At 43.8% G+C, this 27658-nt stretch overlaps 1 protein-coding gene across 1 annotated transcript; it reads right to left on the minus strand.

Moving 5' to 3' along the window:
- Positions 1 to 232: 232 nt before the first annotated feature.
- Positions 233 to 16584, minus strand: LOC308314202 (excitatory amino acid transporter 2-like; the record flags this gene model as incomplete). Its single annotated transcript, XM_080761685.1, is given in 12 exon segments — positions 233 to 307; positions 2803 to 3064; positions 3167 to 3301; positions 3874 to 4068; positions 4272 to 4505; positions 5652 to 5778; positions 5885 to 6041; positions 6909 to 7159; positions 10264 to 10416; positions 12910 to 13049; positions 16545 to 16567; positions 16570 to 16584. Coding segments are annotated over 12 exon segments (1767 nt in total).
- Positions 16585 to 27658: the final 11074 nt, after the last annotated feature.

Raw genomic sequence — 27658 nt, forward strand, 5'->3', positions numbered from 1 at the left:
TGTGCTCTAACAAGTAAATTATACCTCTGTTATAGTTTCACGGTTAAGTGAATTAGTATTAGTTATCAGTCAGGTAGACGGTTAGAAAAACTATAAAGGGACTAACAAAAAAAAACTAACCTACATAAAAAAACAATTAGTAGTTCTGTTCGAGTGACTTTTGTTGACTCTTTTTTTTTCACCAGATAGGAAAGCTTGTGGAGCTCAGGAGCAGGGGATCTCTGGGCTGACTTTATTCATGTTTCCATGGTTCCTCCTCAACGAGTGTGCACTCCGCAGCTGCAGAGCCATTAGTGGCTGAGGTTACCTGCAAGCAGTTAGCATCCAGATCTAAACACAGCATCCAAGGCACAGATACACACACCACAAGCAACCTAGCTGTCATCTCTGGCAGAAACCTTGTAAGTCTAAAAAACATTACTTTCCAGAAAATGATAAAAGATTACTTCAAATGGAATCAATGTAGTTATTTAGTGACAAGCTCTTATTAATACTTTCATATTTGAGTCTGTCATAATAGCTGAAGCTGTGCTAGGAGTGCTAGGAGCCCTCAGCGTTTATTTTTCAGGGTTCCTTCTGTATGGACAAACGCTGTAATGCCATGCAGCTATCAGTAGGTGAGACTACTGAAATGAATGTTACACAGTATGACTTTAACACGTCGAGTGAGCTTATAGATGTGCTATTTTCTTGCACGTTTTGCACAACATTGTCATAAAACAATGCATAAAATAGGACATTCATTTATGAAAAAAGATGAGATTAAATATAGAGATACAAGGTTTCGGCCATACAGCGTTCAACAGTTTGTAGCAATGAAACAGTCAAGACATTTATAGAAATGTTCTGATGTTTCACTGCATCCATCTAGAATGGACCATAAACATGCATAGAGGGATTCTGAAACTCAGAGACAAGCACCGGTGGCCATGCATTTGATAGTCCTAAGAGTGTATCAGACTTTCTTTTACTGACCTGAGAACAAAGTACATATTTACAACAACCACAAAATACACATGCAACACATACATTTACAAACATGCAAGGCATAAAAGACAATATAGATTAAATACAAAACACTACAAAACAAATGCGTTGTTGCATTTTAGTATGTACAAAAAGTTAATTAGCAGGGCATTCTATAGCGGTTTTAATCTTTAAGAACAGCAATGCTAGTCCATGTTATTTACAGCCAACAACTAATAGGAGACAGAAACTGGAAATAGCAAGCTTTTGTGCCCATATTTCATTTTAAATGACCATTCCTAGACAGATTCCAGCATGTGGGGATAGCGTATTCTCTGTTGCTAGGCAACACCTTCCATCCTTTAATAAATGAACAGGCTCATTAAGCAGACCTTTGCAAGCCAGGGTGTGTCTGAAGGAACAAGCACTGTGAGCTCCCATAATATTATCTCCTAATCCAGGAGTACATTCAAAGTGGGGATTTAAAGAAGATTTAGTATTAGTCTAGTTTTAGCTGAACAACATTGTTTCTCGACCAACAAATATTTTGGCCGCCCCCTATGGTGTCGTAATGGCTGATTTTACACTTGATTGCATGCAATTGAATTATTTTATTTTAGTTCTACTGGATCTCTTGTCCACTAGTCCTCCCTAACAGTTTAGCCTAGTTTTTATTTGTTGACGAAATTGTCAATATATTTAGTCTTAGTTTAAGTCATCATAGCTTAATTTTTTGTTTTTAAATAGTTTTCGTCAATGAAAAAAGGTAGTTGGGTAAAAAAAAATCGATATCGTTTTAGTCGACGAAATTAACACTGATTCAAAGTGCATATCGTTTTATATTATGGAAGTTGCTTTGCAGGTTTCATTTTAACAAACAACTTCACACAATGGACAGAAATAGCTGGTGTTGAAATGGAACCATGTGACTGGCGCTGACTCAGTCGCCGTATGGAGACTGTGAAGAGTGAGTATATATGCACTGCTAATTGGATGCGGTACGGTAGCGCATCCTCTGAGCTATAACCCCCATAGCAATGTCTTCCTTTTTTCTAAACAAATCTTGTAATTAAAAACTAGTCATTCATCTCAGACAGCACGGGGCCGGGCGAGTTTCTAGTTTAATCAAGCTGCCAACAAACATTCAAAATCAGAGGGGGTAACAGAGGCAAGAGAGCAGAGAGCAGAACTGGATCTCTCTCTCTCTCTAATTGTTGATATATGAGGATTTGGGAGCACACATTAGTTAATAGTTAGTGACCCTGAAGAGATGGAGGATGGTTAGTTTAGCAAATAATTCTCCAGGGACCGTAGTGTTACCACGATTACATAGCACTCCCTTTCACGATCCGTTTCTATCCAAATTGTAAGGATATGCTGTACAGTCACTTCGGAAAGTCTTTCTGACTTAAAGCTGCTTAAATTTGCGCAATATAGTCCACACCTCCTTTCTAAATCTCCTCCCTCAGACATATCCATGCTTCCCACTATGGCGGATTATCCACCACAAGATGGCCAGTAGTAATTACGTTATTCTCGCTTTGGAATGCCGTAGTCTGTTGGACGCATGTAAGGGCAGAGCGTGATCATATCACACCTTGGGCTTTAAAGAACACAAAAGCTGCTTTTCCAGGGGAATAAACAGAGAAACAAATAAGCATGCATTTTATTTGGGTTAAATTTTAAATAATAAAAAATAAGTATGTATTCACAAAAAGCTGTACAAAGATGCAAAAAAAAGAAGAAGTTAGAAGAATAAAGCACAGATGCAGAGTGAACGCGCAACATGTAACAGGGTTAAATACAAGTCTCTATGTCCGGAAGCATTAGTGGTACCTTGCCATCATCTACTACGACTGTATTGTTAGCTGTGGCAGTGCTAGCACTAGCGGTAGCCGTTAAGACGCACTGGTTGGAGTTGTTTTCGTGGTGGTTCTTCATGTCATCATAGTAAGACGGGGTCTTATTCAGCATTTCGATGTCGTCTGACTTAGCCGCTTGAGCGTCCAGCTCGTCCAGCTCCGCCTTGGACATGTGGTATACGATGCCTGCACCGTAGGAGTCGCCCACCACGTTCACCGAGGTCCTGAATCGGTCCCTATTCAGAAGAAGGGTTGGATGAGAGATTTTAGTCTGATCAAAAGTCTTCTTCTAACTCTATTCATTCATTTTAGAGTACAGTTCTCAAAGTGGAACTCACAGTAGCCAGTCGACGGCGACCAGCAAACTGATGTCTTGGGTCGGCAGACCTACAGCAGTCAGGATCAGCAACATGGTGACCAGGCCGGCACTGGGAATGCTAGCGGCACCAATGCTGGCCAGAGTAGCCGTCATACTGGACAGAATCACATGAAATTAGAGAAATCACTACAAAATCTCCCAATCATTATACTTTCTGCTATGCAGGCCTATTGTTTCTTCACAAATAAATATTAAGTGCTATTAATCTGATTGCTGGTCAGCATCAGTATCATGATCAATAACCTAAACTATGTCAGTATCATGTCAGTGTCATGGTCAGTATCATGTCAGTGTCATGGTCAGTATCATGTCAGTGTCATGGTCAGTATCATGTCAGTGTCATGGTCAGTATCATGTCAGTGTCATGGTCAGTATCATGTCAGTGTCATGGTCAGTATCATGTCAGTGTCATGGTCAGTATCATGTCAGTGTCATGGTCAGTATCATGTCAGTGTCATGGTCAGTATCATGTCAGTGTCATGGTCAGTATCATGTCAGTGTCATGGTCGCCATTTGGTTACATGTGTAACCTCCACCCTGCATGGACCATACTAATAGTTTGGAGAATGCTTTAAAAAATACCTTAACAAACATGAGTTACCGTTTATTTATGCGTAGATGTCAGGAATTGCAATCATATACCACCTATGTTTATCGTCATATTACCTGACAGTGATGATCTGACCGGGGTCTAGGTGGATACCATTCATCTGGGCAATGAAGATGGCAGCAACAGCCTCGTAGAGAGCAGTTCCATCCATGTTGATTGTGGCACCGACTGGCAGCACGAAGCGGGTGACTCTCTTGTCAATGCCCAAGTTCTCCTCCAGGCAACGGAAGGTGACAGGCAGTGTGCCAGCACTTCAGAGAGACAGAGAAAGTAGGAGTTGTGGGATTAACTGTCTATGTACCTCAATCTGTAACATATTAAAAACATTATAAATAATATATAAAATATATTTGTTCAAACAAATCTCGTTCATGATTACTCTGATTAAGAGGATGTGGCTCCCCCTCCATGCTTATGGGATCCTTTACACTGAGTTACATTAACGCATACTGACCTGGAAGCTGTCCCTAGGGCAGTGATCCAGGCCTGGAAGATGCCAAGGAAGAAGGTGAAGGGGTTTTTCCTGACAATCACAAAGTATATGCTGGGCAGGAAGATGACACCGTGGATGATCAGGCCAACAATCACTGTCACCATGTACATCCCCAGCTGTCTGGCGACCACCTCCAGGTCTTTGATGGAGATGATCTTACCACAGATCAGACAAGCGATACCGAAGGGAGAGTACCTGATGAAGAGACAGAGTTGTCGTTAGCTTTAAAGATTGGATCAACCAACGGGAGGAGCATAAACATCAAAACCTGTTGTTAGCATATTCGACTGTTGGTCGTGACTCCCTTGTTCACTTATTTCTTTTAATCATCTATGTTAAAGTCACTTTAATGATACAGTGATGTTTATCATGTTAGCGAATCAATTAATAAAGGACGAGTACACCAACTAATGCTCATATGGTGCCGTTTCTGACTACTTGGTCTGTGACTCAGAGGAGGGCTGTGGGCAGTTCAGGAATCCACCTACCAGTGATCATCCATTGGGAATCCAAGGCTATAGAAACTGCAGGCTTTCTATTCCGGGAAAATGTGCATGCTATAATGGAAGCCATTGTTCTCGCGTTAGTAAAAATCTAATTAAAATGTTTGAAATCTTGTTTGAAAATAAAAAACAAATCTGCCTAACGATGATGTCACTGGTTGGCGGGTTTCTCAAATGTCCACAGCCCTCCTTTAAATTGTACAATTTTATCATGAGCATTAGTGACGACCAATTATATGAAAATGGGTGAAGTCGTCCTTTAAGCATTCATGTGTCAATGTTATAAACATCACTTTACACGCAAAAAAGTCCGAACATTTTCAACACATTTCAAAGTTTTCTGAAAAAGCCAAAATAGCAGATCAACAAGCTCACTGTGAGCTGGTAACCTGCTCTTTTTGCTATTCATCGTATGAAGTATAGGGCAGGGGTCTTCAACGTGTTTCAGTCCAAGGATCCCTTAGCTGAGAGAGAGATGAAGCAGGGACCCCCACTACATATTTTCATAGATTTCAGATACAGTAGCTTTATGTTTGACAGCACTGTCATCAGTGTATGCTGGATTCAGTATACTTCTGCTCTTTTTTCCCTCTACACCAAACCTCTTTGCCGAAAATAGCCGATGTCAGAATAGGGATGCTAGGGTTCAAGTTGTTCAAGTGGTAAGATTATATTTTATCACAAAAGATTTGGCGGCCCCACTGTAGTAACTCTGTGGACCCCCTAGGAGTCACAGACCCTCTGTTGAAGACCCCTGATATAGGGCTTAAAGAACATAATTCCTTGTATATTTAGTCATTTTTTCCAGTCCACAGAGATCCCCTGCAGTGTTACTGACCACATGATCAAGAGGACAAGTTTCATTACAATCTCGTTGAGGATGCTGAAGAACTCGATCATGAGTCTGGCTCTCTCTCCCATCTTGCCCATGCAGATGCCAAAGGCAATAAAGAAACCAATCAAGCCTGCAGCCAAAAAAAGAACAGATTAAATCAAAACTGCATTAAATTGCTTGGGTTTTCTATAACCAAAATCTATAACTGCATCTAGATGTGAAGGAAAGTGATATACCGAGGACGTTCATGCCATTCTTCATCTGAAGTGTCTTTTTTACGATAAACTGTGGCTCTTTGGTCAAGTTTGCGATCAAACCCTCCACGGCGGTGGCAACGGTGGCATTTACGTCCTCTTCAAATGGCACCACCTCCTTCTTTGTGACAGTTTGGATCTGTGGTGGGAGAGGAAACATCAACTTTGTCCTGTATACTGTCCTGTTTGTCCCAAAAACCTTGGATAGGTAGCCTAATACAGTCAGTAGCCAACTAGCCTATATACTGAGGGCGAGAAGCAACCTCGCCCTTTAAAGGGCGAGGTTGCGTGCACGCATCCGCCTCGTTGACGGTAGACTGCTGAGCGAGCGCTGGTGCTTTGGCATGGAGGGTCAGATAAACATGGAATTAATTCTGTACTGGGCATGTCTTGAGTGTATTGGGTGTGATGAGGTCAGAACATATGGAATGTCAGAACAGGTCAGCTCCATACAGTATATGGAGATCTAAGGGTGGTAGCGGGGACATTCTCTTGAGTGTACAGGGTTTGATGGGGGACCAGGAAGGGCCGGGCCTTCATTTTCGGGCCTGTTGAGAACTCTCAACAAAACTACAGTTTTCGCCGGCTGCCGGGCGCGACCTTTGGTCAGTTTGTTTGTCTGTTTGTTTTTACCATAAAGTGGTGCAGTGAACATACTCTTGGTGGCGACACATAGTTATGTCATTTATGACGTTGAATTAAAACATTTAAAAACAATTAAAGGGAAATTAAACCATTCATTGCTGACATTATGCATACCATAAACTGTCAAATCTGTGCGCTAAATATGTAATATTGTGCAGGCCATTAATTGTATCATATAGCTACTCATGCATAAAATGTACAGTGAATGTGTGTGTGTGTGTGTGTGTGTGTGTGTGTGTGTGTGTGTGTGTGTGTGTGTGTGTGTGTGTGTGTGTGTGTGTGTGTGTGTGTGTGTGTGTGTGTGTGTGTGTGTGTGTGTGTGTGTTGCCTTTTTCCTCATTTTACGCATCAGTCCAATTACCTGTTGGAAGCAAGCCTGCACCAGGTTCTCTGGGAACAGGTTCCTGATCAGATCGAAGAAGGCGTCCAAGCTGGAGACATCATCGTTCTTCTCTCCCTCTCCCAGTCCCTCCTTCAGTTTGGGGTTGCCGGGGTGAATGATGAGCACCAGGATGACTCCCAGGACAGCAGCAATGATAGTGGTGGACATGTAGTACACCATAGCCCTGGTGCCTATACGACCGCTGGATTTGCCGTCCAAGCCGGCCAGACCTGCAGCCAAAATAAGAGGGATTTGTGTTTTAGGGGTGCAATATGCAATAATTAACCGTATTTCATTGGGAATGTTGACTCAATATCGTAAAGGTCTTAATGTCTTCCCCAGCTGTATCTCATATGTAATCAGCCCTCATGTCATGTGTAAACGTTATGTATTTAACAAAAGCCGGTGCTCTTCATCATGTCTTATGACATCTTCTGACGGCATCCTGAATTCTGATTCAACAGGTGGTAGGTCATGCTTTTTATTGCCTTGATTAGGATGAAACGTATACATGATATATTGATGGAGCTTGTTTGCAGTGTTGCCAGTTCTGCTTAATATAAGCAACTTTGGGCTAGTTTTCCTGTAAATATAGCTTAATATCCATAGTTGCACGTTGCTTTAGTTTGGTATTAGTTCTGAAGTGTAGTTGCTTATTTGGACTTTCTTTCATGATTCTTTTTGAAAATAGCTGATGAATTATGGCTCAAGTGGTGAAACTGGTTGCTTCTTTTGGGTTTGTTTTCATAGACCTGGTCTCTTTTTTCATTCACATATATGGCAAGCTAGCTTGTCAACAAACCAAACAGCATTTGTAATAGTAGGCCTACATGTTGGCCGCGTCTGTAAACATCACATTGTCACCAAATTTCTCTCATCCTCTGTTGCGTATGTATTCTTGCGTCGATTACGATTGACTCTGCAAGGCACTTAACCGGTCGTATTCTACACATTGATGGCCAGGTCTGGAATGAAACCGCCAAGAGTGATTGCTCTTGGTTGATGTCCAACCGTCAGTGGCTCAGGAGTAGAGTGGCCAGTAGAGTTGCTGCATGGAAACTGTGAGGTTCCCAGTTCAATCCCAGGCTCCCCCAGAGTTAGTATCAAAGTGTCCTGAACCCCTAATTGCTCCTGATGTGCAGGTTGGTGCCTTGCATGGTTTCCTCCACCATCAGTGTATGAATGTGTGTGTGAATGGGTGAATGTAAAGAGCCTTGGATAAAGGCGTTATATAAATGCACCATTTACCATTACTTTTCAGAGAATGGGAAGAAAATATCTGTGTTTCAATGGATCCAATGCTGCTGTTGTTATTTAGTTTTTTGTTGATATACTTTTCAAACCCACAGGCAGAGTTAACCACATTCAACCTGGCTTCCCTAATCTGGCTTGTCATTATAGGTGAAATACGTTTTAACACAAATATTCACAATTTTCAAAACGAGAAAAAAAAGAATAACAAAAAGTTATTAAAACTAGGAATATAACTGTAATGTAAAAACCCCAAATTGGCCTAATTGGTATCAATCATTGGTGTCAATTATCACTGTCAATCACTGATCATGAGTCAGCACCTGGTGGCAATCACTGATTGGGCAGGAGAGGCACAGAAAACAGGAAGTGTTTGTTAAGTATGAAAAGCAGCAGCAGTGGTGAACACTGCATGGAGAGGACAGCAGAACAACTAAAAGACTAACCAAATATTGGAGCTGGGAAGACTGAAACCTGTCAAGCCATCAAGGAGAATGCCACTGGTGCGATAAGTGTTTCTGCATTGCAGTTTATTTTATTGCTTAAGTTTGATGCAAGTTACTTATGTTTTTGTGCTAGTCCACATTTAACTGCTTTAACTGTTTGATTTAAGTTGCATATAGGCTTGCTGGGTCGAATTGATGATATTGAATTGAATATTGTAGATTTAAGCAATAAGCCACGAGAGGTCTCAGGTTATTGGGTATTTTACAATGGCTGGGGGTGTAGGCAGACCCGACACGCAGCGGAGGGTCTTCTACCCCCCAGCCCGCACGGCTTCCCCTTCCCCTTCCCCAGTACAGCTACAGAGATGCGGAATCGGCTGGAATGATATAAAGTGATTGAAGGTGTGGGTTATTGGTGAAATTTACAACGGTCACGTGACGGTAACCAGCCAATCAGAATCTACTATTGAGACTAACCGTTTTAGAAAATATGAGTTAAAGCGACCTGTTTATTTGAATTACTGAAGTGACTAGTGATTCAGTGCTGTAGGTTACATTAGTAACCCTGGTTATTCAAGTGAAATGAGTGCATTTCAGTTATTGTTTTTGTTTAATTATGAATGACCTTATGATATTACGATATCCAAAATACCATCAATATCTGGTCTTATATTACGATATTGATATAACTAGAATTTCGCACCCGCTTCGCGAGCACTCAATCCCAGAGTTACTTCGCCACGCACTCCGCGGCAGAAGTGCCGTGTTTGCATGAATGAAACTGTATGTAATCGCGCCTGTGTGTGTGTGTGTGTGTGGGACACGTGTGTGTGTGTGTGTGTGTGGGGGGGGGGGGGGGGTGGCTTACAGGCGTGCGTGTGCGTGTGTGTGTGTGTGTGTGCATGCAATGAGAAGCCAATGTGAAGTAGCGAACAGTCTAATTGTTTTACTTAGGCAAAAAACAACTATTGACAAACAACAATGTTGATGTAAGTAAGGGAATCGCTGTGTCAGTGATATTTTAAATACAGACATTTAGAAGGAATAAGCCAAATCCAATTGCTCCCCTTCCTTGTTTGTGTCTTCTCCTGCGAGAGCCGAGAGACGGAGAGAACAGATTGTGAATTTCTGAGAGCTGGTGACGTGTGAGCCAGGGCAGTGTTGCCAGGTTTGCGAATTGTAAGCGAGTTGTAGTGTATGTAAGTAGCGTGGTTAAAGGCCTTGTTTCTGGGCCTGTTAGGGCAACAGCATAGGCAGCAGTGGTTAGTGTTCCGTGTAGGGAAGCCTCGGGGGTGTGGGTGATTGGGGCGATAATGTTTGTATTAAACAAATGCATTGCCGGCGTGAGTGTGGAAGGGAGGCAGTGTTAGTGCCAGTGCAAAGACTATTGTTTGATGGCTGGTGGTCAGCGTTGGCGAGGCGCGCTTTAGTAGGAGATAGGTCCCGAACACTGCGAAGGGTAAGTGTGTGATGTCACTGCCCGTGTGAGTGTATGTGAGTGTAGTGTGTAAGATGGTGTTGTGGGCGTTGCAGTAGCGACGTAGCGTTCGTGGCTTTGGGTTTCTTTCAACTTTTGGGTACCACTTTACAAATATATAATAGATATGGACATATTGGATAGCCCTAACGGGGTGTACCTGTGATCAAACTGGAGATGATAAGTGGCAGGATCAACATCTTCAGCATCCTCATCAGGATGTCTCCAGGGAAGGCTATCACCATGACGATATCTGGGTGAATAGGGGAGGCGACCCGAAGCATACACCCGAACACAGCTCCCAAAACCACACCTGGAATGATAGAAGAGAGCGAGAGAGGGACAAGGCATAGATTTTGTCGAGATTAAGGAATGCAGTCAAGTAAAGTCACCTTTAATTATATAGCACATTTAAAAACAACACAAGTTGACCCAAAGTGCTTTCCAATCAAGGCCAATAACAAACCAGAAATGCACTTTGTCAAGGTGCCAACTTGCGCCTTACACACCAGTAGGCCATACATGGCCTACTGGTGCGCAAGCAGAGCGTGCAAGTACTACTACTAACTGCTGTTCTAAATCCTTTAGACCCGTTATTGACCTTATACCAACCTTGAAACGTACCTTAGTTACGTCGCCATCAACAGCCAATAAGGAACTACCATTCTTAACCGATATACATACATACACGTACGTACCAGCCGAACACAATACTTGCGCACTCTGCTTGCGCAAGTAATTATATGGTAAGCACAATAGTTCATAATACATACAAAAACAAATTTAAAATCAAGAGAAAGTGGTATTGATGATTTCTCGTATAGTATTATAGTTAGGGCGCCACCCTTATACCTTATCCTTAAACGTATTTGCCTTTTTTTTTACTATTTTGAAATAGTTCAACTACCTCTACTATCGAGACATTGTGAGCTTGTATATTTTGAACTATTGAGCTATTTGAACTATTTTAAAAGGTTTTTTTTAATAGTAAAAAATGGCAAATTAGTTTAGGGATGAGGGTTAAGGGGTGGCTCAAGATATAGCCCTATATGTCTTGATGAATTGAATAATGTTTTAGCATTATTCTAACTGTACCTCTGTACTTTTTGCAAACTGTTAATTAAGTATTCAATCAGTCAATCAATCAATATGGTCAACAACCTCAGACTAAAACTTAAAATTGTGTCTTTAAATTTGAGGGATTATTTAATGCAGAGGGTGCAAATATGCCACATCTAATATATCTCATTATGCAATTAATTGGATATATGCAACCCTCAGGACGGTTAAAGATTCACTGCTTTCTTTCCTTAACAGCTATCCATGCTTCATATCGATTTGATTGTTTGGAGCAGTGCGGGATAGTGGGGGTGGTAGTTAAAAAACGAAAAAGGAGCTCAAAGCAGATTAAGATCAGATGTCTTTGAAGCATTGGGGAGTAAGCAGCACGTCAGTAGTTCTCACGTACAGTCTGGTGGAGCATCTGCACTCCCTCCAGTGCCAACAGGTTTTCAAGGAAAGCTTAAGTTGGCAATTTATTTATCGGAGTACAATCTGTGTTGTTCAGGGGAAGAATGAATTGTGCTTATCTGAGTTATCTCACCCCCTAATTGTCCTGTGATGTATCTTAAGAATCAAATCCATTCTTAACCTTTATTGGTCATGTCATTATGCATAAATTCTCTCTCTCTCTCTCTCTCTCTCTCTCTCTCTCTCTCTCTCTCTCTCTCTCTCTCTCTCTCTCTCTCTCTCTCTCTCTCTCTCTCTCTCTCTATAATATATTAGATATTTTCAACACCTTTCAAAAATAACCAATCTACAAGCTGTATATCAGCTATTTAAAATTAGGATTTAAGTGGATAATAGAGAGCATAACTTTCCTCCCAAGGCCCTTGTTTAACCCTCTGCTGCTTCTTCTGACCTCTTGTGCTCTGACCCCCTGCAGTCCTGTCTGTACTCAGGCCCTGTGGTTGGATCAGTGTGTCTTGTCCCTCTCATAGACAAAGCATGGCCTGAACCCAAAACCTTGGCGCCCCCCAGGGGTTGCACTTCCTCTGCCACTGCTCTGCTGCCAAAGACTGGGAGGCCGTTTATTAGCATACACTACAATCACATCCAATCCAGCTTCCTTAAATTTGTAAGCAGTCCTTTGTGCCTCGATTTATGCTGTACAGTCTAGCAGTGCCCTGTGGATTCTGCTGACCCATTGGACTTCGATGGCACTTGGATTTCCTGTGGAATAGAGTGTGCCTTCTCTTGTCTTGAGCCCTACTTGCAAACCCACTCCAAGTGACAGATGATCAATGATTGTATTGGCTTGAATATGTTAGGGGTATACTGCCAAGTGTGATGTACTGCACGCATGCATGCATGCATGCACAAATAAACAGATATTAAAATATGCAAGATATTAAAATATGCAAACCTAAACATACACGAACACAGCCATGTGTAAATGACATTGTGCCCTGGTAATTCCTTAAAAACGAATTTGCTATGACTTCATATAAAAAATTGCCTTTGTGCCCTTTGATCATTTAATTAAAACACCTCCTCCGGCAGCACAGTGAGTGAATAACTGTCATAACTGCAATTCTTATGCACCACTGTGTGCTCGGTGACATGCTCTACGAGAGTCTACGTGACACTGTGCTGGAGAAGGTCAGGACGACTGCTGCTACTCTAGGCCAGCAAAGGTAGAATTTCTCCATATTAACACCTATTTATTTACAGCCTGATCTGAAGTGGTGAGCGTTTCTTAAGAAAGAAACAAACAAACAAACACACACACAGTAAATGTACTAACCGAGAATAGTGAGTGTGAGAAGCAGGTTCTTGAACAACTTGGAGCAGACTTTGACACATTTGTTCTGAGGTCTCGCCTCGATGGGCTCCAGATGACTCTCGTGCATCCTCACCTCCACTTGCTTAGGCATGTTGTTGGCACTGGGAGAGAAGACATGGAATGAAAAGGAAACATTACTCTCCCAAATCCACAGCATTGTGCAGGCTATGTGCACCATATTGATCATCCTATACATGGGGATCATACAATAAATCATAAGAAAGATCAATAAAAGAAAGTAAGTCAACAATTATGTTGACTCATCAGATTCAACTTTATTGTCACATCACGGTAAAATAATTTTTGGATCCTGTCGTTATTCCAAGCAGGGAAATAATAATTATATTATATTTTTAGACGTTTTAAGCTTTTTCCACAAGTCGTACAAAAATAGGGTTTCCCAAAAAGAGTTTAAGCCCTTTTTGGGGGGTTAGGGGTTATATTACAGATACATTATCACGGTTCTTGGTTAAAATCATCATTGAACATATTAGCTTCTGTTCTGATCTGATCAAATAAAGACCCACCAAAGTTTGGTGGGTCACCTGTTAGCTCAAATATAATGTCTGGTAGCTGGCCAGCTATGATTAAGAAAAGTATACCTAAGTCAATGATGCAAATAGCCTGCATCCTGCATCCTTAGACTAAATTGAGAAAGGATGCAGTCATGTCACCCTCTGGGTGTCCTGGGATGCAATACTGTACTCAGTACTGTACTCAAAGTCTCTAACGTAGTTGAAGTAAGACTCATAAAATGTCCCTGGGACCCATCTAAAAGATCACCCCTGGGTCCCAGGACCCATTACATTGAAAACCTATTTACTGTACATCACTGCTAATGCGTGTCAAGGGTTTTGACTCGTCTCCTACTATGAAACGTCTATGGGAGCTTGGAGCGTAGGAACTGGAATAACCCTGACAGATGAGATCCCTTCACACAGTTTGTGGCATACCTCAAGTCAGTTGGCTCTGGGTTCCCCTTATGGTAGATAATAAAGTACATATATTTTATGCATTATGTAAAAATCTCAAATTAAGCTATATAGTCCTTCGCCAACAAAATATATAAAGGATTAAATATTGAATAATAAAACAGCACTTTGTATTATCACTGTATCAAATCTATGAAGAATTATGATTTACTATTTAAAACACTATGGATTTAAGATCCTTGATGTAATCTTTATGACCTCAAATAAATTCTACGAACATGTATAAATCCTTATGGTTAATTTATCCATTTGTTTCTGACTGTACAAATGTATCTAAATGGACTCTTACAGGTTAATTTGGTTACTTTTGTATACTGTCGGAGATAATAAGTATGGCTTGGCTTACAGACATTCTTGACAGGTAAACAGGCCACAGGAGATTGTATGTGGCCTTTTGAAATACAGATGGGAATGAGAACCAGAGAGTGAAATGCAGACACTGGAGTGTGGAAATCACACAATAATTAGTTAATTTATTGACTGTTTGGATTCATACATACTCATAATCTCTCTCTCTTTCTCGACTAGTGACTGTCCTGTCTTCCTCTCTCTCTCTCTCTCTCTCTCTCTCTCCTTCTCTCTGTCTCTCTCTCTCTCTCCTTCTCTCTCTCTCTCTCTCTCTCGACTAGTGACTGCCCTGTCTTCCTCTCTCTTCTCTCTGTCTGTCTGTCTGTCTGTCTCTCTCTCTCTCTCTCTCTCTCGCTCGACTAGTGTCTTCCTCTCTCTTTTCTGTCTCTCTCTACTACATACAGCAGGTGTCTAACCCTTTTTGAGAGTTCAGACAGAATGTTGAAAAACTAATGGGATATTGTGGTGACAGAAGGATTTGTCAAGCTACATATTTTATGGAAGGGGATGTGATTGATCACTACAGGCAACACAACGCTAGTTCCCTCTACTTCCACCGAGGTTGGGGATGAGTTTGTTAAAAAGAGACAGATGCCAGCTGTGTCTATCACTACGGACAAAGAGAGAGAGAGAAAGAGAGAGTTGCTGACTCGCTATACAGATTCACGATTGTTCATATTCCACACCCCCTTATTGCAGAAACAATCGATCACATATTTTAGCATTGGTCTGACATTTTCTTTTGTATTGATAATATAGTGAGATGCCAATGTCTCTATTTAGCCTATTCAGGAGGCCCGCATTGATGAGGGACAAAAGGATGGCAAAGATGAAACACTGTGTGACGGACTTTAACCCTTCACCTCACCCCTGGGGTGAGTGAAAAGTCACAAATGGCCGCCTCAATAGCTCCTATAATGTTGTTTTGTCCCCTCACCCTTCACCCCGTGGTCCTTCACAGAGACTGCGGATGCTTTGTAGATATTAATCATTTTTGCCTGTCAAGCATTTTCAAAAACAGAAAGCGGATCAGAGTGGGCGATAGGGTGTGAGAATCGCAACATATTTGGAAAGCTTCCGGCCCACCCAGAGCTCTTTATTTGGCTGTTGTTCCTGTGAAAGTAGTCATTAGCAATTATCCACACGCACATAGGCACATGCACACGTGTGCAACCCCCCCCCCCCCCCACCACACACACACACACACACACACACACACACACTAGTAGATTGTAGATTGGCTATATAGGAAGCCCACCTGGCCAGCTTCCAGGCACACAGATGGACCAGCCCCGTTCTCTCTTATTCGTTTCATATCAGTGTGAAGACGAAGGCAGTGCATGCAAGCACCAAGCAGCATTTTGCTGTCATCACACTCAACTCAGGCATGTGTCCACATTTCAGGAGAAGCCGTTTTAATTAGAAAAGAAATAAGGGGGGACGGCGCGAAATGAACATTTACCATGTAATCCCATTCCACGAGACTGATGAAAGTCGTTAATTGAATTCTCCCCTTTCCTCTCCCTTTCATTATTTTTAGCACACAGGGAGCGGAAATAGGCAGAAAATCATTCTGTCATGGCATTCACATTTGCTCTGCTCTCCAATAGTCTCCACTATATGGATAGACGAACCCTCACCTTTGCAAATTACATTTATATTTCAGTTGTATTTTATTTCAGTAATTCCATACTGGCTTAAATGCTCTCCTTATTGTACTTTGTATTACATTAATGCTTGCATTAATGATTGCATGTTCACACATGTATGCAAAATGAAATTAATTACCCCTCCTCTCCCCAGTCTCTAATGGGATCATTTTATAAACCGATTAATCTTAGCTCAGAGCTTAGTCAGATTAATTGAATTACGGGGCTGCAGAGACATGGGGCACTGATGAAGGTATTACTAAAACAAGACGTACCGTAGGCCTACTATATGTATTAAGATACCCAGCATCCTGACAGATACATATATCAATCATCTCCTGAAAGAATGCACCTTTTCTCTAATTGCTATTACACACATTCAGCATGCACAAATGCTGCAAGCCTGATAGTTATTCTTTCGCAGCAATTATTTATATAACAAATGCAATCCCAAACTCTAGAGAGCAGCGAAGCCATACAGATGCTTAAAATAGCAACAGCAGGTGTCATTAGCTCACACTAACAACTTAACGTAAATCAATGAATGCACTCGTTAGAAATTGCAGTGTCGCCCATGGAACCGTGAAATGAGAGGTGCCGTACTTACTTCATTTCTGGTGGAGTTGAGGTATAAGTGCTATGTACATTCACCAGGATCAGAGTTGCAGTCTTTGGTATTTAAGAACGAACCACAAAAAAATAAAAATAAATTACAGTATTAGGATCAGAGCTGCTCCATCAAAACAAACGTGTTCCCCCCGTTAGCAGGCTGGTGGAGACACCCGAGCTCTGCTGACAGCTAGATGCTCACACACAGTTGGCAGACGGCTACTCCCGAGCATCAAGGGCGGAGCGGGTCGACGCAGAACAGAACCAGACGACAGATCAAAGTCACAGCCTCAGCAACCCGAGTTAGCCCCGTTCCTGAAGTTTGTCCCCAGAGATGTGGGCCAGTCCTTCCAGAACCCCCCCCCCCCCCCCCCCGCCCCACACACACACCCACTACCACCACCACCACCAACCGCGCAAACACACCCACCACCAACACCCACCCCCAGAGGTAGACACGCATACCAGACACGTCACACACCCCCACCATTACACACATAACACAGCATAAAATATATGCATGTACAGTAGCTCAGGAGATGATAATCCCTGGGAATGGTAATCCCCCTAGAGAGCATGTGCCACCAGACTCATCTGCAGACAGCCTGCTCTAAATGACCGCGGTGAGGCACTCACTAATGGCACAATATGGGCAACAATGTTGTTTTAAGAAGACAGCGACCAAATAAAGTCTTAACATTGGTAATTCCTGCATTTTTTCCCCCCGTAATATCACGTTTTTCCAATGGACATTTTAATTCTGTAACTCTGGAGTCATAGTCGGGCAAAGCATTATGTCACAACCCAGATGGCTCGCGTGCTTCATGGAAGTAAAAGCACACGATCTATATATGTTATCACTTCTGCACCGATCTCCACAAATGGTGAGGTCAGAAGAGGTCAACACATGTGGGATAAAACTATGGAAAAAGAGATTAAACTTGTGCAAGGACAAGGACAGGCCCAATGTACAGTACAGTTACTACAGACAGATTGAAAAAAAGAATAACCAATATCTGATGAAAGAGACGGCAAATGGCTGTAAGTTTCCCAGCAGTTGGCAAAAGAAGAAAAAATGCTTAATTTCAAAACTCGACCAAGCCTTGCTAAGCCATGTTCGTGAATGCTTCAATGTATAGATTAACCCCCCTGTTCAATGCAAAAGGGAAATTCAAAGGGCCAATCTGAAACCAAGCAGGGGATGGCGCCATGCTGGTTTTACTCCTGCCTCCCAGCAGCATGGGATTCCTCAATGTATTGAGCAGTATCACATTATTCTAATTAGGGAAATGTGTAGGAAAGCACCCCCTCCATTCAAACAAAATGACCAACAGTGTGACAAAAGCAGAGGAATGCTATTCCTGTCAACGGAGGTTGTGTCATGAGAAATCGCTCATCCTAAATCCCTTGACATGTCATACTCACTCAAAAAGGGGTTTCTCTTATAGGGGAAAGGCACCATTTTGAGGATGAGAGAGTTGCAGTAATTTGAGGGAAGGGGGGGGGGGGGTATGAGGGAGGGAGAGTGTAAAAGAGAGAGAGGGGGGGATACTATGCGATGGTTGGGGACCAGGGGTCACACCACCACCTCCAAGCCAAAAGAGAGGCCTTCGCGGGGAGGGCAGCCATCGCTGCTCTTGGCTGGGACCATGTGAAGCTCTCCGCTTCCTCTCTCTTCCCCTCTGAGGGGCTTTGTTTCGCACGCAAAACAGCGGCGGTGGCCCCAACTCGCCCCGCCAAGCGCCGTGTCCAAACTGGCAGGGGCGAGAAAAGGAGGGGTGGATGGGGGGGATGGTTGGTTGGGTATGGCGGGGGGTGAAGTTGGGGGAGGGGGCAACGGGCATGTCCAGAATGCCAGCCCATTCAGGGGCACTGATGTCATGCCTGTGCCCACCGTGGGAGAGCGGCAGAGGGGCAGAGGCGCCCCCTTCCACCCCCACAACCCCCCCTCTCTCGCCATCCCCTCGCAGTCTCTTTTTCCGGGATGAATGAATCTTTCAGAAACGGTGATCCATTGTGTCCCATAATCGACAGCGATTATCCCGATTTTATGCTGCCTTCCCGGAGTGAGGAGGTTCCCTGAGTGCTGGCTTTGAGAGTGCACCACGATGCAGCCGCGATCAACAGAGGTTGTCCTGGCAACACTCACAGCTTAGAGAGAAGGGGAAGAAGTCGGGGGGCGGGAGGAGGGAGCTCAATGCCTCACAAGCTTGAGCACACACACACACACACACACACACACACACACACACACACACACACACACACACACACACACAAATCTAGTGTTTTTACTGGATGCGTGCCGTGCACAAACACACACACACACACACACACACACACACACCAACACACGCACTTACACGCAAGCACTTAAAGGGGCGTAAAGCTTGACAGATTAATAGAGAGGAAGATGGCATAGATTTTGTACAGGAAAGTGAATGGTGCGAGGACAGCAGGGGTGGATAGAAGGGATGATGAAGTCCCAAAGATGGGAGTCAGTGAAACGTGGACGTTATGTGATCAATGCAACAACCAAAAATTGAACTACAAGGATTCCACGTCACAAAATAAAACTCTGCTTAACATTCAACAGCATTCAGCAGCTTAGCCAAAACATCTCCCCACACATGGTTACTGTTCCATCACTGCCGTACAATCACTTCCGCCACTGGCATGCCCTGCACATAATAATGTGTCTGTAGTACTGTGTGTACTTCCATATTAATTAACAAGTTTCCGTTTTGGACCGTTTGTCTAGCTAATAGCTCTATGTGTCCAGCGTCAGTTGTTGGGATACATGCGATGGCACACAAGGGGATGCAAAGGGGTGTGAAGTTTCCCATTGGGTCTCCGAGGGGCCCAAATGTCCGTTCTCATGCCCGCGGCATCACAATGCACTTGTGAGGTAAAGACAATTGGAGCTGGGCCAGGCTCCGGATATCTCTGGCCCCTCTGGGCCTCACAGCCACTTGCCATGCAGTGGGAAGAGATGGGCGAACACACACACACACACACACACACACACTGGCTGCCTAGGAGCTGTGAAAAGCTCTCTTAAAGGAAACTCTCTGCAAACACTTCAGGTTGTGCTGCGCATGGGAAGTGGGAGATAAATCCCGGTATGCGAAGAAAGGGAAACTTTGTCGCTCTACAGCTCCCAATTTTGTATTCCATGACGGTTGTCTGGATGAATGCATTCAGTGATAGATAGGTGTGTGTGGTCTGTCATGCTTATCTGGATTATCCTCCAGTATACTGTAGCCTACTGTTATTCAGTTGCTTAATTACAGGTGGAACAACATTTGTAAAAAAGAATTGAGTGGTTCAGATCACCGCCATGCCTAGAATGGTAGTGAAAATAATTTCTGACAAAAGTCATTTTTGCTTACTTAGTTCGATTTGTTAATGTTTTCTACATACAGTACATTGTAATATCTCACTGCGTGGTGCAAAAGTCACCTCATGGATACATAACAAAAGTATCACCTTTCTTTTTACTGTGCTCAATGGGTTGACTTTGCATACAGAGTTCCTTTGACTGGTTGGTTCTCACTTATCTTGTGTGAATGCTGTGGCAGAGCATTCCATTCTGCTGAGGTTACCGCGCTGCCAACGTCACAATTAACAATAAGCCTTATATGGTATTAGGATATTGTGCCCCCCACACACACACGCACACATGCGCACAGACTACTACAACATCATCAATTTACTGTAAATGGATGAACCTGCCATGTTTGTTTATAAAGCATTACTGATATGCTTTTTGGCAATGTGAAACACAAATCAAATGAAGGAAAACTAACTACGGTAACTAAACAAGTTTGTATGTTCTTTCAAAATAGTTTCACTGCTGAAATGTCTTCAAAGGAACAACAGGAGAGGAGATGACTGGATCCAGGACCATACTGTCATACTTATTACTGGGCAATAAACAACATCTCGTCCAGATTAAATCATTATGGACAGTCTGGATTTCGAAACCAAAGCTTGCCACAGAGACCTTGGAGAGCAGGGCAGATTTTCAGCACCAAGGTCAGTGACACAACCTACATACTGTACACTGTATGTCACATTAAGCTGGACGTACTACTACTACTACTCCAATAAGGAATCTGTAAGAGCTACCAAGTTCATGCACAATTTGTACACACAATCACTCACGCACGTTCTGACACGCATACAGCTGCTGCATACAAACAGATGTGGGAAGAGCTAAATACATATTGACACACTTAGCAGGCGAGCACTTTGTACCGCTGGACATGTCACATGCGCTGCCGTTTATTTTTGTGCCTTTTTATTTTTTCCAGCAATATGTCCCGGCATCCTCCGAGGTTTCCCTTTGTTTGGTGCAACTCTTTGTGTCTATAATGAGGCAGTGATTAGAGTGCCTCTGGGAATCCCCAGGCCAGAATTTGTCTGCATAGGTCTCTCAGATGTCATCAAGTCCACTGTAATTATGTGTTAACATCTAACAGCCCATTATGCTGGGGAGTGGCTGACAGAGGGCTGAGCTGAGCAATTCATCTGGATTGTATTAGTGGATCTAAGCCAACCACAGCCCTTCAAACTGGGAAGAAGTCCATTCTATCCAGCATCTTTAACTTTAACTTTAACTTTATTGTTTGCAACCCACAGAGACATGTATGTTTTTTGCTTTCCCTTCCTTTTTTCTATGCCCACCGTGTGCCACCCACGTGCTTCCAGTTCCAAATTCTCCATCATTCCTGTCCCACGTTCTGGTCTTTCGCGCTTCTCTCCCCAAGAGTCTAGTTATGGTCCGCTTTGACTGTCAGGATTTGTGGAAGTCTTACAAAGCGATCAAATTCAACCAAAGAAAGGCGATGCTATGCCACCCCCCCCCCCCCCCCCCCCCCCCCACACACACACACACACAAACACCCACCTATATGGATGAAAGGACCCCAGACAAAAGGTCAGAACAGAACAGGTCCCTTGCTTCTTCACCTACCATCAGCATCCTCTATTGGGAGAGGGGCAGGCTCCTATTGCAAAGAGCCTCACATCTCTCGTCTGTGTTCATGCCGACTGGATGTGCGCGTGCGGGGGCGGGGGGGTGGGGGGTACTATCATTAGCCGCGGCGCATCTGTTTAACGAAGCCGACGATAAAGCGGCGCACAGCTTTTGATGGCTTCGGTCCGATCCCCACAGGAGCTCATTAAATCAGCCAGCTAGGCAGGACCACCCCACCCCCTACTAAAACTGCCGCGATGCTACACCCGCTACACTAAATGGGGGAGGTGGGGGGGTTGAGAAAACGAGAGAGAGGTATATGGCAGACCGAGGTGGGAGAGGGAGGAGTTTAGAAGCAAGAGTGTAATAGATAGATGTGCAACAAAGTATGGGGGAGGGGTGAAGGAGGCAGAAGGGAAAAAGGAGGAAGGTGGGGCAGAGGAATGTAGAGAAGCAGACAAAGGAATTCGGGATGACAGGTAAACAATAAGTGAGGAAGGTAGCCGGTGTGGGCAATCATATTTCTGCAATTAGCTGGACTGTGTAGTGTGTGTACATTGTCATTATCTGTAAGTATAGGCAGATGTTTCCATTGTGTTGTCACGTGTGTTAGCCGGTATACATGGAGAGCTGACATCTGGGTCAGAGGGCCCTGTGAATGAGCATTACTACTACAGTACTATGCTTACACTACGGTAGATTCACCTGCCACCATCTGTCACTCTACAACACATTATCTTGTTGTCTTATGCTATCACTTTGTCTCGCAATCCCAACTAGCACACACAAACACACACACAGTGACAGACATGCATGCAGTCACAAGCATGTACATAGGCATGCACACATGACACACATGCATACTGTACATGCATGCACGCACACATGCTCGCACGCACACACACGCACTCACTCACGCACGCACGCACGCACGCACGCAATCTTGTCTGTGGTCATAAATCTTTGCTGGTCCTGTCCTATGGTATCTGAGGAATGGTGAAAAGGGTATGAATTTGCCAATAATAGAGGACTAAGGAGAATGAATGTTCTCTCACTAATTAAACACTGGAGTCTGCAGGGACTCGACTCTGCCTGCGGCCACAGTCATGCCCTCTTCTCCTCACACCACCCGATAGTGTTGGCAGGACATTCACGCATGCAAGTGCGTGTCTGATTTCCATTACCCCCCACCCCACACGCACGCACAGACATATGCATAAATAGAAGCACTTTAACACACACACACACACACACACACATGTAAATATATGCATATATACACACATGGCTGACACATTTTGTCAACAGAACTGATCTAAATTCCCCAACAGTTCCTGATTAAACTTCCTACACATACTGTACGAGCACAACAGAGCTGCGGTTACAGTAAAGTTACCAGGCAGGGGCGAGTGTAATTAAATGTACATAAAATATATTTAATTTCTTCGTGGTCTGGTGCTTTGTTATGGGTAATTGGGTTATGGTAATAAGTAGTAGTTGTTCGAACAATTGCTGTCAAACCAAGGGGCTGGAAATGAAGCCAAATTCCGGTTCTCGTTGAAGCTGCTGTTCCAAATAATGGCCCAGCAGATGTTGCTATTTCACCTTCTACTGTCAAGCCATTATAAACTCAATGTACTCAATGAGGTTTTAGGCAAACATTACCCTTGATTTTATTGCCTTAGTAAACCTTTTCATAAACACTTTAGATTTTCAATCAATTATTTTTATCCAGGATGGGACACTATGGGACACAATGGATTCAAGGGTCAGGGCTGATGTAACATTGCTTGTGTGACATGCCTGGACTGGAGATGTGCCACATATCCACCAGCCAAATATCATGAAATGTTGAACTAAACAGAATGCATCATTTGAAACACTAGAGCGGTGCCTGTTGGAGCCTCTACAGTGGTGCCCGTTGGGCCCTGGCCTACTTCAAACGATGCAAGTTGGAAATGCATGCTCCACCCAGGTATTATGTCTGTGTCAGAACAGAACAGGCCAGCTTATGGAGTTATGTGTCAGGCATGCCCAAATATGGAGTGATGTGGTGTCAGAAGCTCCATATATGGACAGGGGCAGGGGCCCTGTCCAGAGCCCGGTGAGAGGTCTTTTTGTGGCGGTTCTGGACAACCGTGGGTCCAACCGACTCGACACTGGCCACGTGTACCCCTGTGGTGGTGTGGAACGCGTGTGTCGAATTTGAAGTCATTGGGGGGATTCCCGAGTTACGTGGATTACACTCACACAGAGACTTGGTGCATTTATAGTTAGATGCTGTGTGTGGAAATGGAATTCTAGTTTCCTTCCTGTCAGTGCTGTGCAAAACAAGTTAAGGTGGGAACTGGGAACAGTGACGTTTGGACAGAATACCATAGGGTACGATATCAGGGAAGCAAGAAGTGTGACTGTATTGTCAGGAAAGGAAGAAGTCTGTCGCCCCCTCCCTCTCCCTCTCTCTCTCTCTAGCTCTCTCACTCACCTAAGCATCATACTGAAAATAGCAGATCTACAAGCTCACAATGGGTGCTGTGAGCTTATAGACAACTCATCGTGCAGTTGGTCACGCATATACCCACAGACACACTCACCATGAGTATTTGCCTCATACTGTACAGCACCCAAATTATGAAGCCTCAGAAAAAACTACTGTATGTTCGAGGCTATCTTTCCAGAAACGAGTCAGCATTGCCCTCTTTGGAAGTGGAAAATGAAACAAATGGTTCTCTTACGACTCACCAGACAGTCTGCTCTCCGTTCAGGACCAGCTGTCTGACGCTGTTCTTTCAGAACCATGTGAGCCCGGGCAGAGTGGTCTTTTTCCTGTTGTGCCGCTGAAAAGGTGAGAGGCGACTGGCTGAATGTTGCCTGCCGCTGACTGCTGTGCCATGTGAAAGGCCCCGAGGGGAACGCCACTGCTGGTCGTCAGTCTGTTGTTTTTCTTTCCACGTCATTATTCACCACATACTTTGGCAAACTATGTAAATATTTCTTCAGTCTGGAATGCCTCTGCACTGGGTGTGCTAGCTTACGCTCTGTTCCACAGCCTAATAATACAGTATGTCAGCTTTCCTATAACCAGAGTGTCACTCATACTGTAGTAATCCAGTCAGTGGTTTTCAAACGTTTTCTGCCCAAGGCACAGCAAGGAGGGTGGGGGGGGGAGACGTTAGTCTGACATACCAATAGTCCGACATACGTGGCCCGCTAAGACTCACCCGTGGCTCAGACATATGTGGCTGGTTAAGACATACGTGGCCGGTTAAAACTCACCCTCGGTTAGGGTTTGGGGTAGAGTATTGGACTATTGTGTGTCAGACCAAAGATATGCACCCAGCAAAGTCAAAATCTCAAGGCACACCTTTATTAATATCCATGCAAAATAAATCTTTTCAAATATAGAACTGTATAATAATGTGTGGCTGCCACAAAATCCCAAGGAAGTCTAGAAATTGTCTCATGTCACACCAGTGTACATATAGGCAACATGTTTGGGAACTACTACTATAGGAATAGACTATATGTGACAACCGGGTATAGGCTGGTGACCACCGGAAAGACGGGTGACAGCCGGAATGTAGACGGCACCCGGGTGATTAGTATGGGTTCCGCAGAGTAGTTCCGGAGCAACGGATTGTGTGGCCTTGAACATTCCCTGATGGACTGATCGAGGGTAGCTACTGGGACGTAAGGCTGGGTCGCCTGAGTGAGGGGTATGATGATGGAAGACCTGAAACCCCGTTGACCTCAGGATACATCACTGAGGATACGTCCCAGGTGCATTCATGCAATGTATTTTTTGTTATAGCTTCTCTAATCAATGATGCTGTCGGTGTAACTGTTTATTCACTATTCCGTGTCATTCATGGACAAATCAGAGTGTGTGAGTCTAAGCCAGCTGAAAGGATCGTAAAACCTTTCAGCAGAGATTTAAGGCATAAAACGAAATTCGCCCCAAAATCCACCATTCTACAGTAATCTTCATGCTACTAGAAAGGGCTAGGATTCTCAGTTCTATTACTAACTACTATAACTCTAACAGACATAAATGGCTGACATACTTTGCAGTGTAGCGTATGGCTGCCTTTGTTTTTCTGTTGTACTTTGCCAGTATCTACATCTCAAGACCTGAGAGCAATGTCACAGTACTCCTACAGTCCATCTTCTAGACAAGATTCAAAGTAATCAAATCTGTCCATCACTTCAAGCAAACCATAAACAGTAACACCCACACCACTCATGCTGTAGATTAAGTGGGCAGACATCAGACTGAAGCCAAGTCAGTCAACAAAAAGGGTGATCTTGTACACAGACAGACAGACAGAGGTTATTGCTGACTTTGTTAAAATCACATACTGTACACATACTGAGGAGGGAAATTAACAGATAATTGTCCTGTCAGTGTCATCGTTCAAACATTAAAATGAATGTACAAAAACTCCCCAAAGATCCAAAATAAACAGAATAGATAGATGGTAGGGCAATATATCAATATGATATCTACTGTGATATGAGACCAGATTATCGTCTGAACTCTGGGATTTTGGATATCGTAATCTTGTGATATAAGTCTTGCTGGTTTTAATCACCTGTGTCTTAGTTATTGCGAACGCAATGAGCACTTACTATGAGACCTAGCAGATCATGTCTGTCTGTGCGTGCGTGTGTCCCCCCTTTGTGCCCATATATGGAGCTGAGTTATTTGTTTGTGATTGATGCAACACACTCCATATTTGGACGTATAGCTGCTTTGGGGACTCCTTATATGGTTATGGCTGAGTCATGGTGACATGAGACTTAAAAAAATAATAACTTAAAAATAAATCTTAAAAGAACCCAAATATGTACGAGCTGCGTTCGCTTCCCGCGTTTGCGCGTCTTACTGGTTTTATACTATCATGAAATGGTAAGGAGAGAATAGCCAATCTACAAGCTCACAACTTGTCGCTCTGTGACACATTGCAAGCTTGTAGACCTGCTATTTCTGCTATTTTAGATTTTAAGGGAGATGTATACACTAATCAATCAAGGTATTTCGTCAAACATAGTGTGATATTTGATTGTCATAAAAATCCCTATTTCCCAGTCCTAATAGAATAGATGGATCGATACTTGATAGAGAGATAGGGAAATAGATAGCTTTAGGTCCTAATCAACTACTGCATGGTGGTGAGCCAAGAATGGCCTGAACAAAACCCCCTCTGTACTCGCAAGCCATTGAGGCGAGTCTCTCTTGGAACACGCTACCCTGTTAGAATAATGGGCCACTTTAGAGGCCTCCAAGTTAGTTCACAGGATCCAGAGCTGGGAAACCGCTAGTGCAGGGTTCATGGGAGGAGGGGCCACTTAATTGTTTCCTCCGTTTTTGTTTTTGTGTCTCCCCCCCCCCTCTCTCTCTCTCTCGCTCCTCTCTTTAGGGTCTGAATAGGGGGCTGACAAACAGGCAACTGAAGGGGATATTGTTGTGTGTGTTCCGCTGGGCGAGTGGGTGAGGAAAACAAGACGGTCTGTGAGCTGGGCCCAGCGAGTCACAATTGGCTGAGCAACGGGAAGCACAGCACAGGCAAAGTTAGGATTGGCTGGAGTCGGTACAGTGGGAGGGCCGAGGGCGGCAGGAGTTTTAGGGGTTAACAAGGGAAAGAGTGGTAGAGAGGAGAGAAGGGGAGAGAGAAGGGGGTAGGGGTATTCCGGAAGGGGAGAAGGGACCTCCGACCTGGACACATGGGGTGTCGAGGTTACTCTTCGGGGTGTGGGCATTGTGTTGGGCACTGAAGTTCTCATGCATGCCCCCTTTTGGTTCCTGGAGTGCCTAAAAAAGTGATGGAGCTCTCCGCGATTAAGCGGACAAGTGGCAGCTCGGCCCCTGCGCTCCCACAGCTCCGGCTATTTACATACTCAAGGGGAACATTAATGCTCGCCGATCCTCCAGGAGCTGAACAAAGAAGCACACAAACCTGCCTCAGAGGCCCATTACGGACCTAAATTGAAGATTTGGGTGAATAGTAAAAAGGAGAGGTAGGGAGGGATGGGCAAGGAGGGCAGCGGGTAAGGAGGGCAACAGCAATGCGCTCCCTACCACTTTAAACCACAGTTGATGAAGGCTTGGAACTCTAGCGCATCCCTCAGAA

The sequence above is a fragment of the Protomyctophum bolini genome, assembly GCF_963924005.1.
Source record: "Protomyctophum bolini genome assembly, chromosome: 4".
Taxonomy (NCBI): Eukaryota; Metazoa; Chordata; class Actinopteri; order Myctophiformes; family Myctophidae; genus Protomyctophum; species Protomyctophum bolini.